General features: G+C 39.7%; 1 protein-coding gene across 2 annotated transcripts; it reads left to right on the plus strand.

Annotated features, from left to right (window-relative positions):
• Nucleotides 1–1,015: 1,015 nt before the first annotated feature.
• lypla2 (lysophospholipase 2) lies at nucleotides 1,016–13,887 on the plus strand. Of its 2 annotated transcripts, none has more exons than XM_054605834.1 (10): nucleotides 1,016–1,099; nucleotides 6,152–6,244; nucleotides 8,283–8,314; nucleotides 9,804–9,869; nucleotides 10,156–10,203; nucleotides 10,364–10,434; nucleotides 10,675–10,748; nucleotides 10,875–10,976; nucleotides 11,162–11,332; nucleotides 11,523–13,887. In XM_054605834.1, the coding sequence occupies exons 2-10, from the start codon at nucleotides 6,167–6,169 to the stop codon at nucleotides 11,571–11,573; spliced, it is 693 nt and encodes a 230-aa protein (XP_054461809.1). In that variant the 5' UTR covers nucleotides 1,016–1,099; nucleotides 6,152–6,166; the 3' UTR covers nucleotides 11,574–13,887. The 2 variants fall into 2 exon arrangements, with proteins under 2 accessions (XP_054461809.1, XP_054461810.1); XM_054605835.1 differs by lacking the exon at nucleotides 1,016–1,099 and adding an exon at nucleotides 1,242–1,262.
• The last annotated feature ends 810 nt before the right edge of the window (nucleotides 13,888–14,697 follow it).

A 14,697-nucleotide genomic window follows, 5' to 3' on the forward strand; every position in this document is an offset into this window, starting at 1 on the left:
AGATGAGTTTCCAGCTGCATAGTGCGTTCACACAGTTCAATGAATTTTCTATCATCCGAGGGAGAGCAAGGTGAGTGCAGGGATTGATGGGAAGCCTGCATGAAGAATTTAGACTCAGGCTTGGACCAAATCCAAAGCTTCCTGCAGTTAAGGACCGCGCAAACAGGCTGAGGTGTGATTCCTCTACAATAACACTTAAATCAAACATGTTGCCATTTGATCAAAGCGTGAACTCCCTAAATCTTGTAGGGAGTAAATTTATTTTAGTTTGTAAATTTCCCTGCTGCGGGACTAATAAAGGATTATCTTATTTTATCTTAATCTGTCCTGTTATACCTTCACTCCTTTTATTTGCTCTGCACAAACGGGTTATGTCATTCTTGATTTCATTGTTAGTGATACAGTGTGTCATCATGCAGGCAATCTGAGAGTGCATTTATGAGAATGTTTAAGCTCAGTGTGGAGGACCATGTGTCAGAAAATATGTTTGAGGTCTCCAAGAATGTTGCTAGAAATAATGCAAAATGGAAGAATTATTCGTTTTATGGTTACACACAATACACAAAATATAATGTATGCTCTTTGCATTTTTGGTTGTTAATGTAGATATTTATAGTTTACACCCAATTATAACAATTACATCTTGATTTTATCAGCTCCCTTATTTTTTTAATATGACCATCTACAGAAGTCATTAATACAATGTTTCAATGCTGTCAGCCCATCAGACGAAACAATTCAACTGAAGTTTGCTAGTACAGTTTCCATGTGTGTCATATTTTCTTTGACTGTCTGTTTAATAAAAAAACAAAAAAGGAAACATTTTTATGGTAAAATCTTGATCTTAAAAGTAACCTTTAATTGATGTATAAAGTAGCAAGTAGTGTATAGTTAATGAGTAAATATACTTTACTACAACCACTGTATATTAATCATTTTATTTTTTATCATTTTATGAAGGAAGAAAATCGTGATCAGAGAATAAGATACTATGGAAGGGCGTTGCTATGTGATGACGTCTCCACGCTCTGGCTCCGCCCAAGCTTGTGTGCAGCTAGTACCGGAAGTTCCGTTCGGTCGCGAACTGGGACAGCAAGCGGTAAGTGAAGTGCATTTGTAATAGCTAGCGGGCCGCGAGTGTCAATTTTAACCTCTTTATCCCGGTCCAAACCAATTCCTAATAGAGCATTTTCTTGCTTAATGTGTCTTCTAAAAAAGGCCTTGGTTAGAGGTCCGAATTTGAATCGCATCGTTAACCTGAGGTAGAAGTAGAGAAACACCGGCAGAAGACAATGCAATGTGTGTGTGTGTGTGTGTGTGTGTGTGTGTGTGTGTGTGTGTGTGTGTGTGTGTGTGTGTGTGTGTGTGTGTGTGTGTGTGTGTGTGTGTGTGTGTGTGTGTGTGTGTGTGTGTGTGTGGCCAGCTAAACCGAGATTAAAGCCGAGCGCGAGGGTTGGGAGGTGGTCAGTCTTTTTGGAGCAACAGAAGCTTTGCACCGCTGAATGCCATCACTACTGAGGGTGATGGGTGGAATAACACAGCTGAGCTCCAACCATTCATTGTCTTATTCATTTTCGACACGACACCCCCACCACCCGCTTCACCAGCTTCAACCTCAAATATCTTATATTTGTATACAGCCGTTGTAGACTTTTTCTCTCTGCGGCGGCGCGGTGTGTTTCTACATCAGCTAGCTAGTAGCCGGACTATAACCCCCATCAGCAGCAGGCGGAGAGCAGGGTTAGCTGCTGCTGCTGCTGGTGCTGGTGCTGGTGGATGGTGTGTGAGTATGGGAGGAGAGAGGGGAGGGGGCTGCCTGTCACTCAGTACCGCATATTATCCTGTTGTTTGTCAGCCATCCGTAGCCACTGAGCAAAGAGCTGTCTGAATGCAGCAGCCTGGCGTTTGTGCTTTCACACACACACACACACACACACACACACACACACACACACACACACACACACACACACACACACACACCGACTGCAGCACGACTCTTTTCTTTTTTTTGCTTTAGACTTTAATGTAATTGGAGTCATGCAGGATGGAAACTCGTGATGTGCTTTAAGTTGGCTGCACTACAGGCGGCGTCTTTCTTTTCTTTGGTGCTTTGTGTCACCTAAAAGTCACATCGAGCCGTTGCGATGGATTTACATTTCTGCTCACAGCACAACACAGTCTTCCTATCAGGAAAAACATTCCTTAATGCGAGATGTTATCCACTATCATTATTTGAAATTATCTATTTTGTATCAATCAGCTAGCTACTGAAATCAGTCTGGTTTGAAAATATTTTGGAGGGATTTTGGGCCTTTTTAGTAGACAGTTGACCGAAAGATGACAAAGAATGAGGGGGTAGAGAGATGGGGATGACATGCAACAAAAGTTGCCACAACCAACGATAAATGTGCAAAAAAAGCAACCAATGTTGTTTTTTTAAACATTGCGTTATCATAAAATGCAGTAAAAGTGTAAAAACAATTGTAAAACATATCCCTGTAGCTTAAGGCGAGGTTTTAAAATGACTAATTTGTTTCTACCAGTTGTTCAAAATTTAATGCAACATCCTCTGTTTCCAGTTAAGCTTGTGTAACGATTTTCAGCTTCAGTATTGGTCAATTCTAGACTCTTATCAGACAAAATAAGCAATGTTTAGTTCTTACCACAGGCCCAGAGAACGTGCCACTTACAGACCAATCGATTAATTGCAAACATAATTGACATAAAATGGAAATAATCATCACAGCCAAAGCCTTAATACAGCCGCTGATATCAGGAGAAGGCTCAAGATATTAGAACATCGAATTAGCAATATGCATCACTTCTACCAATACGTTTTGAGAGCTTCTCTGGCGCTGAACGTATAGTTCACGCATGTCCACCTGCAGTGTAAATATTCCTAACAAAGGGCTGTTAGAAATAAATGATTTCTGCTGCATCCATTCAGTTGTTTGAGGAGTTCACTGTCGCTTAAAAAAACCCCAAGTCATTGATTAAATTGAATTTGTGGAACAATTTCTGTTTTCAGCAGTTTTTTAGACACAGCCTGAATTGAGTTCAGATGCTTGTACACAGCGCGCCACTATTTTTAACCACAAGCCTCCTCCAGAAGCATTGAGAGTGAGCCATTGTTTTTTCTAGCATTGAAGACCCACACGTTTATTTTCTGCTGGTACTCTGGGTTACAGGTCGTTGTGAATCTGCTGAACGAAAGCAGGTGGAGGGTACAAACGTGATTAATCAACTCTTTGCTTATGCTACCATGTTTTAATAGCTCGTTGGAACAGATTATCCGATGTTCCTGCACTCTCACTCCTCTTCTCCATCTTTTCTTATTATCTCTTTGTTTCCATCACCTGCTTCTTGCGAGGCCTGCTTTTAGTCATATTATCTCTGTGGCACTGTCTGTTCCCACTCGGGGCCAGAGCGCAGCTAAATTACATTTTCTGAAGATTTCTTTTTTTTTTTAACACTGAATTCGAATATTGATGACAATGCACAGTCTTTTGATGCACATTTTAAACACATCACATTTAAGATTAAGATGCATTAAGAGGTTTAAGCATTAAGATGGTGGAAAGAGAGCTCACATCTCTAAACTCAAAGTACCAATCCAACCGTTGCCGAATACATAATTAGGAGTAAAAGTCCTGCAATTAAACTCCCACATAATTAAAAGCACAGAAGTATTATCACTAAAACGCACTAGTTTTAAAAGTATTTGTTCTGCGGAAAAATTGCTCCTCTACTGATATATTATTACATCTGATATTGTTAGGTTATTAATACTGATGGATCAAGTTCATTTTGTTTCAATCGCTGCTCGAGTTGCAGCTAGTTTTCTTTATATACAGTTGCATCTAGTCCAGTGAGAGGGCTCAGGCCCCTCCAACGAGTCACACGTTTAATGTGTGGGGTCATGAGATGACGGTGGAAAGAAGAAAAAAAGCAGTCGTACACACATACTATTTTTTTATTATTATTATTTTTGGTGACCTATTGGGTAATTTTACCTTTTTATAATATTATTATAATATAAAGTTTAAATTAAATGAATTAAACCATTTGAGGCGTTTATGAAGAGTCATCAAATATCTGAAATGTGGGATATAGACACAACAATTCAAGCTTATAATAGCTTTTTAAATGTTTTAAATATGAAATCTGGCTCTAAAAAGTATAATATTATAGCTGTTGGATAGAAGTAGTACACTAAAATGTAGAATATTTTAGTCTGAAATGTGATGAAGTAGAAGCATAAAGTAGCATAAAATGCAAATACTCAAGCAAAATAAAAGAATTGTACTTAAACCGACTGGAGTTAATGTAACATTATACATGTGGAAATTGTCCTTGCTGCTTAAAGATTCCTAGCAGAACTTTGTGCAGTACTGAAAGAGACTACTTCCTGGTGTTTAACCCTACCCAGTTATTATTGAACATTACTCATTTAGCACCGGATGAGAGGCAAAAATAACCTTCTTTTGTCCACACTTTGGATGCTTGAATCACACATTTACCGTCCACTTCCATGTATTTTGTCTGTGAGTTTGACCTTCAGATGACAATTTTGTCACCCTCCAAAGAGCGTCACACAGTGCACAAGAGCTGAGCGGCAGCTTTTAGCTGCTCAGCCATAACGGCGGAGGAATTTTAACACCCTGTAGAGTATAATCCCTCTGAAGGTTTAAACATTAACCTTTGTCTTTCAGACATTTCCCCGTCTCCCCAATGCCTGTTTACCAATCAGGCAGTGCGTCGTCTTGACCCGCCCCGTCTTGCCTTGCCTCATTCTTTTCCACATCCACGTAAAGTGAAAGGGCATTAAGGCTTTTACTGCTCGACGTTACTGTAAATCTGATGTCATGTTTCAAGTTTGCTATCGATGGCTGACTCACAGAGGGTATGGACGTCTGCAGCGGGTTTCAAAGTACAGTAGAGGGAAGGGGAGGTATTTTTCATTTAGTTAATGAGTCTGGTGACTTGCTGACACACACACACACACACGCACACACACACACACACACACACACACACACACACACACACACAAACACACCTCGTGACTGCTGTTTTTAGGTTCAGTAGCAGCTTCATTATGTGTTTTTTGCATATAAGTGGTATGTTCAGCTTTGTTGTTACTGTCTGAGGACTCAATGGCTGCGTTAACCAGCCGGAGGTAAAACTGTCAAAGAGGGTTGTTCATTGTCATCGCTGATGTTAAAAAAACATTTAGTCCTCCAAACTGCGTTACAGATACGACTATCCATTACTTGTGTTTGCATGTAACTTATTTTTTTAATACATCCTGGACAAAACAAGCTAGATGAAGAGATCCTCTGTGTTCTTGGAGAAAGTGCAAACGGCACTGTATCACTAAATGTTATTATTTCACAGACCAAAAGATTAACTGAGAAAATACAAGGCAGATTACCTGATAATAAAAGTAATTTTTAGTTGCGGCACAAATGGTATTCCAAAAAAACCCAATTATATTCTGTCCAAAAAGCTGTATTAATAATTAACCAGCCCCGCTTAAAATCCCATTCATTCCATAAAGCTCTCACTGCCGCTGCTCGTAAATTTTATTGCTCTGAGTGATTAGTGAAGGCTGTGAAACATTTATCATTGTTAGAAAATTCCTCTCTTTTTTGTGTGTACATCAAAAATGCCAAAATATGATTAAAAAAATTGCAAATGAAGTCCTTTGTTGAGCTTGAACTGTTCACTTGTCCTGCAGATGAAGAAACCAGAGTAAATCAATAACTCCAGAGCCCAGGGCTGATTCATTAGAAGCAAAGTTGTCTGTTAGATCATTTGGGTAAACCGATATTCATTTGTATTATTAAAAACATTTATCAGATCTACTAATCGCTCTTCAACCCCTAGAATAACAGATGTTAAGTTTGAACTCTGAGTAGATTATTTAATATTCCTTATCTGTCATGTGAACAGTCCCATGGTTAATACCAAGGCTCCGGGAGCACTTGATATCATGTGGAAGTTTCGCAAATTGCTTTAATTGTCTGAGATGTACGAGTTAAATACAGCTCTTTGTTTGGCCCCAACGCACATGACGGCATATTGTAATAATGTACTTGTGCAATCTGCTGACCTTTTTTTGTCCTGTCCTCTCTTCTGTCCACAGTACCTCTCACAGTGTATGTGTGGCAACAACATGTCTGTGCCGCTGCTCGCCGAGGCTGTGACGGTGTCTGGGATGGAGAAGGAGACCGCGGCGGTAAGTGAAACTGCGAAAGCCTCGCACATGTACTCGTATCCGAAACGTCTAGCAGTCACAGAAGCAGCTGAGGGCGGGTTGGGAGGAAGTAACTTCTCATGATGGAAGGTTTCATTTGGCCATGTTTTGTAAAGGAACAGGGACTTTTACTCGCCTTGCTCCATTAAAACAAGATCAGACGGCGACAGCTCTGTTGTGGATGATATTAAAGTATATGAAAACCAAAATACACTCCCATCCACTGGGCCTATACTTTTAGCTACTGATTCAATAAAGGAATATAATTAATTAAATTCTACAGAAAGAGAATTCCAGAGGAAGGACCAGCTTTTCCTCATATTTTCAGAGTGTTTTTAATATTCCTTTACTTGCCTTTCAGCATAATGTTATTGAATGACTCATTAAAGTGAAATTATACTGTGGCCTAATAAGTTTCTCACTTAAACAAATTTCTTATTTATTACGATTTTTGTGTCCTTGTGCTGAGTTTTATGAACATTAAACTCCAATTAACGTATTCTCAGAACATGTTCTTCCTAATTTTCTTGACTTGTTTCTTTTTTTATTAGATCATTCCTAGATTAAGTTAAGATTCTCTCAGTTTCTCAGTACTATTTTATTAGTGCAATGTAATTCTGCTGCTTTTGTTTTCGTCAAGATTTAACATTGAACATTTTGGTTTCTTTCGTTTTTATTAAAAAGGTTTTTTTGTTGAAAATATTTTTAAATTCTAAAGATACCGAACCCTAACCATCCCCATGCAGATCAAGACACAATCCACGATTTAAACTGTTTCCCCGGCGCAAATATCTAAAACATTACAATGAAAGCTGTTAAAGTATGACCCACATTGATTGACAGAGGTTTTAATGCATAGACTTAATCCATGTTAAGACTCACAACAGCTGTTTAACTGAGGATTGCTGAGACAAAAAATGATGTACTTGCTGTGATACCTTTTCATAGCGTAAATAAATCCTGTCACATCGTATCATGAAGTATTCTGTTTTAGCGTCTGATAAGCCGTCAAGCTCATCGATCTGTGACTCAATGTGGACCTCCTGGATTTTATTTGATCATCACTTCTGAAAGCCACTAGCTAAAATAAAGCTACATTTTAAAGTTAGTCATCTCTTTTTTTTTTTCTAGGTATTTAAGGTTTGCTTGCACAATTATTGTTTGTAAAGCCTCCAGCAAAGATGATGATCAGTCCTCAAATGTACACAAAACTTATATTTCATCACAAATTCCTCAATCAGATTCTTAGATATACCTGTAAGTAACAAAAATATACATATTGTCATTTAAAAGCCATGAACACCAACACCAACTAGAAATATTCAGCCCTGTTCAGTGCATTAAAAAAATCACGATAAAGATTCCAAATAGACACTATTCACTATATATGATGAGAGGCCACACCTGTAGCAGGACGTGTAACAAGTACAGTGGATGCTCAGCTTGGTCTGGGTGTAAAAATGAAAGGAGCTGTTGTCAGGTACAGTGCACGGATCTGTTAAACACGGGGATCAAAGCTGCCTATCACCGGTCCCAGCTCCCGGCAAACCCTACATGGATCTCTGCTTGTGTTTTTGATCTCTGCAAAGACAGCCGAGTCTCTTGATTTCCAGCCAGCGAACAGCGAATTGCCAGCGTTCTAGATTGTTGTTGTTCCCTTTCATGGTTTCTCTGCGGGGAGCAGCGTGTGTGGAAACTGCCAGTGAGAGACTATCTTGGCAAGAATTGGAGATTGGCACCTTTTCCCCCTGTTTTGGAACAATCAGCAACACTTATCAGGAGTACTTTGTGTACTACAAGACAGACACAATCCGATGAGTTGTCTTCAAGTACAAAGCAGGTTTTATTCTGGGTTCTTCCCTCCAGCAATTAATGTGTCAAATGTGCTCGATGGCTTTTAGAACATTCTAAATATTTTTGTATCTGCATTTGTTTTCTTTGGGTATAATGTGAATACTTAAAGAGGTATAAGTTCTAAAGAGACAGTTCTAACCAGCTTTTCTTTTTATCGGTGCTGCAGGTGATCTTCCTTCATGGGTTAGGAGACTCAGGGTGAGTGGTGTTCTTTATTCATGTTGTGAACATCTCTTTCCATGCAGACCTAAGTGAAAGATGTTTTTACAAGCCGTTTTGAACAGTTTTAACATATATATGAGCAATATCCCAGCAGAAGCGCACCTGTACTTTCCAAATAATTTCGTGGTTCCTGGTTTTGGTTAAAAAAAAAAACGGCCAATATCAGATTATTTTAAGGTTACAGGACTAACGGTGATCAAAAAGCTTGGAACAAAATCATATTGATTGAATAATTTGCTAATAGTTATCAAGTACTGTGCTTACAGTGTCCATTTTGAGACTTTTCATACATGACATATGGGAAAAAACATAAACTACGGTAATGCTATATTTTTATTTTTTTTACATTACTCACATAAACTTTGCCTCTGAGCTGGTACTGTGTACACGCTTGAATCTTGACGGGAAAAAGAAAGTCCTATTTTCTCAATAAGGAACGTAGTCGCCTTGAAGCTTATGACAAGCTGCCAAAACTTTGTGTTTCTCAGGCAACCTTGTGTTGTCTACTCAAACAACGAGAAACAGTCATGGCTGCTAGTGATAGAGAAAATAACCAAATGCACACGGCAAAAGCACCTGTGGTTGAAGCTGCGTTTGAAACAGCTGTACTGTATTAAGAAACCGTCAATAAAATTCAGTAAATAGCAAAGCTGTCCGTTCCCTTATATTTATGTTATAAATGTACAAATGTCAATTAAATGGTCATCTGCATGAGAAATAAAGAAAAACTAAATTGTTTCTAATAATCACCTGCCTATAAAGATCAATTTGACCCGGACCATCGTTATAAGTGGTTGTGTACTTTCAAGTACAATCGTTCTGCTCAGTGATGCCCAAACTTCATAGTGAAGTAACAATAAGCAAAACACATCTTTGAGTGGAGGGGGACTCTAAACGGAAAAAAAAAATCAAATTAAATGTTTAATTTTGTTATTTTCGAATAGTCCTTTTATTACATTTTACACAATTTTGTTTTTACAAATGGTCCTAGATGTTCCTGTATTTGGATTTATGATCGGAGTATTTCTGAAATCCTGGCTACAGCCCTGTTAAATTTACATTTGGTATTATTTTTAAAAAATATCAGATAGCTGTTTGAACTGCCCAAAATACCTGAAGTGGCGCCGATTGTAAATGCGGCTAATTGATGTCCTCATTCATGTAGTTTAATTTCATAATATAGTACTGACAACACCACAAATTACTAATTCAAAAAGCTCTCAAACCAGCACTTGATGTTGGCTGAGCCACTTTGGCTATTAAATCGTGTCAGCAGAGATCAAAAATATCCCCCTTTTTTTTCTCTTGAGTACCTAATTGTACCTTGAGTCAAGGGCACATACTCTCACTCCACACAGCACACACTGCTGTCGTAATACATTTGGGTTTCGACATGCTGCATATTTGTCGTTTTGCTGAAGCTGGATGAGAAACAAAGCGTTTCTTTCTCTCTGTTTTCTGTCAGGCATGGGTGGGCAGACACTCTGACGGGGATCCAGCTGCCTCACGTCAAGTTCATCTGCCCCCACGCGTAAGTCTTTTTCTGTTTATCAGATTCCTCCTGTCATATTTTATTCCTCAAATGATTGTCACTTGTCAGCAGGGGAGGGAAAGCTAATGTATTTTTCTTGGTGTGGTTGAGTGGAGTAACCTGTGAACAAACTGTCTCTTGCTTTCTTTTTTCAGAATGCAGAATGCTAAATCAGCCAAATATTTATCTGTAATCTGGTCTTGTTGAGTGAATAAATCAATACACCAACATTTGGCTGCTGGCGATGATCGCCTACGCTGACTTTCATTCTTTCATTTCTCTGCAGGCCCCCGATCCCCGTCACTCTCAACATGAAGTCCATGATGCCTGCGTGGTGAGTTGGCAAAATGAAACAGACAGCCTTTTTCTGTTAACTCAACACTGGATGCCATTGTTTCGCTGGAAACCGCGAATAGGCTCCCGTCCTGGCATTGACAATACCGTTCTTGTATCAATCGATTTCCCTTAAACGCCTCGCCTGTCCGTGTGTGCAGGTTTGATCTCATGGGCCTCAGCCCTGACTGCCAGGAGGACGAGTCTGGAATCAAGAAGGCGGCAGAGAACAGTGAGTGAATGTGTGCACTGTTACATTCATATTTACATGATATTATTTTATTTTATTGTTTTTACACTTTTAGACTGTCGACACTTTGCACGATCAAATTTAGTTCAGGCATTACCAGGCCTTTAGTTTTCAAATTTGACCTCCCCACAGCCAGAAATGCTTTGAAGATGTGAAGCGCCTCCTGGTGGTCAGAGAGCAATGTTTGTTGAGTAACACACATGTATTCTTGCTTTCCTCCAGTCAAGGCCATAATCGATCACGAGGTCAAAAACGGAATCCCCCCACACCGCATAATACTCGGTGGCTTCTCTCAGGTTGGACTTCATATCTTAGCATCGTGTTGTATTCAACAAGAGAAATACTTTACACACCATCAATGTGAAAGAATGCACACATTAAACTTCTCTCCCTCTCTGTCTGCTTCCTGCGTTCCTCCTCAGGGCGGGGCCTTGTCCTTGTATACCGCCTTGACCTGCCAGCATCAGCTGGCTGGCGTTGTGGCCCTCAGTTGCTGGCTACCACTTCACAAGAGTTTCCCATCGGTACAGTCACAGTCTCACGGGGGAGAAGTTATATGGATGTTGTTCTCATTTCAAATGGGCTGCTTTATTTAATTACTATTAACATAGTTCTACTAAACTCTCCCTGAAACAAAGAAACGATTTTCAGATTTCTGATTTCTGCAGTGGACTGGAGTTTTTGAAGTTGTGTCATGTCTGTCCTGCAGGCGTCCAACGGCCACAAGAACCTCCCTATCCTGCAGTGCCACGGTGAGATGGACGTCATGATCCCGGTGCACTTTGGTGCCATGACGGCAGATAAACTCAAACACCTAGTCGACCCTCAGATGATCACCTTCAAAACCTACCCAGGGCTCCCTCACAGCTCCTGTCCTCAGGTACTGTGCGTGGGTGCGTGTGTGTGTGTGCATGCATGTGTCCTGCTAATGTGAGCGTACATCAGTTTGTAAGAGTTTTTTTTTTTTATATATATATTTTCATACTTTTGTAGACCACCAACAGTTCGAGACCACAGTATCATGCATTGACTCGTCCCCCTGTACCATCATCTACTTTACTCTCTTGCAGGAGATGGCGGCTGTAAAGGATTTTTTGGAGAAGTATTTGCCCCGTATCTGACCTCACCTCATCTCCACTGTGACCCCCCTCTGAGACACTGACCTGTCACCCCTGATCTGCCATTCTCCAACAGGAAACAGCCATGAGCGCCCCCCCTTCCCACACACATTGGCAAACACAAGCATGAAAACACACACACATTTGATAATCCTAATGATTCGATCCACACAGCCAAACTTCTCCACGCAGTCCGACAACGCTCATACCGAAAAATACACACTGGTTTGATTCTAACTTAATTAAGCGCTCGCACTCACAAGTCTTAGCCTTTCGGAGTGAGAAACACTGACTCACGTGATACATTCCCCTTTTTATTTCAAGAGCCTCTGTCTGTCGCCTCCACTCGACCTCAGCTTTTCTTCACCTTTGTTTCATTTAGCGTCATCTTAACCTCAAGCTGTCGCATCCTCTACCGCCTTTCCCTTTTTTTCCCGCTGCATCGGTCTGTAAGACATTTGGTGGGAAACCACTAAGCAGGTTGACACCTACCTGATACTGTCAGCGACCATACTGAGGCTCAGTCAGACCGGATTTCACTTCCCAATCGTTTCTATATGAAACAGAGCGAGACACATTCGCTTCTTGTCGCGGATTTGAGCTGTGCTTTAGTTCAACCTGATTGAACTTTGACACGTTATATTTTAACGCTCTCCGATGTACCAGTATGATTTAAATCGGCGGAATTAATTCCTCAATCTAGAAATCTTGGTTGTTCATAGTCTTGATTTTTAACTGCACAGTGAAATAAAACCCTGCCCTCGCTATGTCCTGTGCCCTCCAGATTTTTTGCCACAGGTGAAATTCAGTCTGACTGCGACTTCACTCCTGGAGCCCCAAAGAGTCTGACTCCGGGCTCAGTGAGTGCTGGTTTTAGAGCTGGTTTCCCACCAACCCATCCATCCCAGTGCATGCCACCCCATGACTTGACACTGCAGCCTGTCCGGGTCTGTCATCGGTTATCTACCTACACACAACACCGTTTTTATTAAAGTACCAACATCCACAAGGGCCTCACGTTTATTTAATTTTTTTTAACAAATGTGATAAAATATCGTGAAGTTTATGAAGAAAATCCAATTGAAATAAAAGAAAACTAACAAATCGATGCTTTTGCCACCCTGTGCTGTTTATTTCAAAACTTCCCCTCCTGCATGTTAGTAACCTTTTTCTGCTTTATGTCATTCTTGATTTTAAATTACCTTTTTTATAATAAAAAGAGTGTAGGCTTAAGGATGAATGACTAACAGGTATGAGTTGCATGAAATAAAACACTCTAAATGGTTGCAGGCCTGAACAGACTGCACACACCTCGAGTCGCTTCACTGTTCCTCCCAACGACTTCTCCTCTTTAAACATTTTCCATATTCAAGTGTTCCTGTTTCAGCACGTGCTCACTCCATGAAACACCCTCCTCTCCATTAATCCCAGTTGATTTGCAATGGTTTTGTTTGTTTTAAAACTCTGGGATAAAAGCTGCTTCCTCTAAATCTTCCACGACACCTTAGCAGCCCTGAATTTAAAACTTCAGACCATTTATTCCCCACAAAAATGTCAGAAAGTATACTTACTGTAACCCACTAATAGAACATGAAAGGTCAGATTTAAAGTGAACCCCCATGCTATAATTGTTCACTACTTTAACATAAAATGGCTACGCACTTGGAGGGCTTTGGCAAGAAGCTGTTCCAACATAACTGAAGGGTGATTTTACAAATTAAGAAATAAGTTAATCTTGAACAACGTGTGATCCTTGAATTTAGGAGTGTAACTCTGAGGAGTCGTGTGTGCTTAAAAAATATATACATCAGGTGTTCTGCATTTTCCTTTGTGAATGTTAATTTTGCTCTCCTCATGATTACGTTCTGTGTTGCTGTTCTCAATCCTGATTGGAGAAAAAAATAAGCAAAAAGGAGGAACGACATCTGTTTTGATTGTTGTGCAAAAATCGATGAATGTCTCTCTTACTTCCTCGGGTCTTTTTATGTTTTCCTGTCACTGAATCTCTCTTCATGTGGTTTATTTTTCTCCTCTTTGACACCTTCACCATTTCTTTTTATTATTCCAACATTTCCCGCCCGTGTGACAACGTCGCACCGTCTTGTTTTTCTCCTGGGTTGTTTGTTGTCATTGGTTAAGCTTTTTACAAATGTGTGTTTTGTTTATTGAACTTATGTTTTGTCACTGTTGTCATCTCATCCTTTTTGTGTTTATAATGATTAACATTTAAAAAAAAACATGTTTGGGGAGACTTGGTGATCTCTCTGCTTTTTTTTGTTTGTTTGTTTGTTTCCAAAACACCTCTATGCGGAATAAATGGGGAAAAAAAGTATGTGAATTAAGCGTCTTTCATTTCGCATAGCTGGATAAGATTAACTTGGTAAAAGATAGGTATGAGGAATATTCAAACCTATTTATAAAATCTAGAACGAAGCGAAAACCACAAATGTCCTAATGGGGAAAAAGTAATCAGTGTTTTAATTTAATTTATCAAGCCTTTGGACAGAAGGAGGAACAAGTCATTGTCTGAGAAATCACACAAAAAAGTCTCTAATCCTGGCATCAAGTCTTAAAGTCTATTATTTCATATTGATTATTTGTTCTTTAGTGCCACTTCAACTTGTTAACACCAAAAGACTGGGATTAAAATAAATGTTGGGAAATTAGAAAAATATAAACACGTTTGTTCTAATTAAGTTAATCCATCCCTGTAGGAGGGTTCAAGCTAAAGGACTCATGAAGTCTGAGTTATTTTTAATTATATCAAGCCTTGCTAAAAGATTAGCAAAAGTGGATGAGTTTATATGGCTGACTTTGGCTCATGCGGTAAAGCGCTCTTCCAGCAACCGCAAGTTGGGCGGTTTGAACCCTGGCCTCTACAGTCCACAGGCCAAAGTGTCCTTGAGCAAGACACTTATCCCCAAGTTGCTCCTCGGGCGTGTGACGACCGTGTTACCTTCTGCTAAATTGCTCCATCTGTATGTCGTGATGCAGGTTCATAAATACAATTTGTTTTTAAATAAAAAAATATTGCATCTAGTTGAATTACTGCTCAGGTATGCAAAAAAAAAAGAGCGATCTAAATATCAACGCAAGGGTAACTTGCACAAGAATATAATATATAATA

The sequence above is a fragment of the Anoplopoma fimbria genome, chromosome 10 (genome assembly GCF_027596085.1).
Source record: "Anoplopoma fimbria isolate UVic2021 breed Golden Eagle Sablefish chromosome 10, Afim_UVic_2022, whole genome shotgun sequence".
In the NCBI taxonomy this organism is placed as follows: Eukaryota; Metazoa; Chordata; class Actinopteri; order Perciformes; family Anoplopomatidae; genus Anoplopoma; species Anoplopoma fimbria.

Coding starts and splice junctions, on each gene's coding strand:
- lypla2 (XM_054605834.1), top strand. CDS start 6,167: ATGTGTGGCAACAACATGTCTGTGCCGCTGCTCGCCGAGGCTGTGACG. Junction 6,245..8,282: donor TGGAGAAGGAGACCGCGGCG/GTAAGTGAAACT, acceptor TCGGTGCTGCAG/GTGATCTTCCTTCATGGGTT. Junction 10,204..10,363: donor AAGTCCATGATGCCTGCGTG/GTGAGTTGGCAA, acceptor CCGTGTGTGCAG/GTTTGATCTCATGGGCCTCA.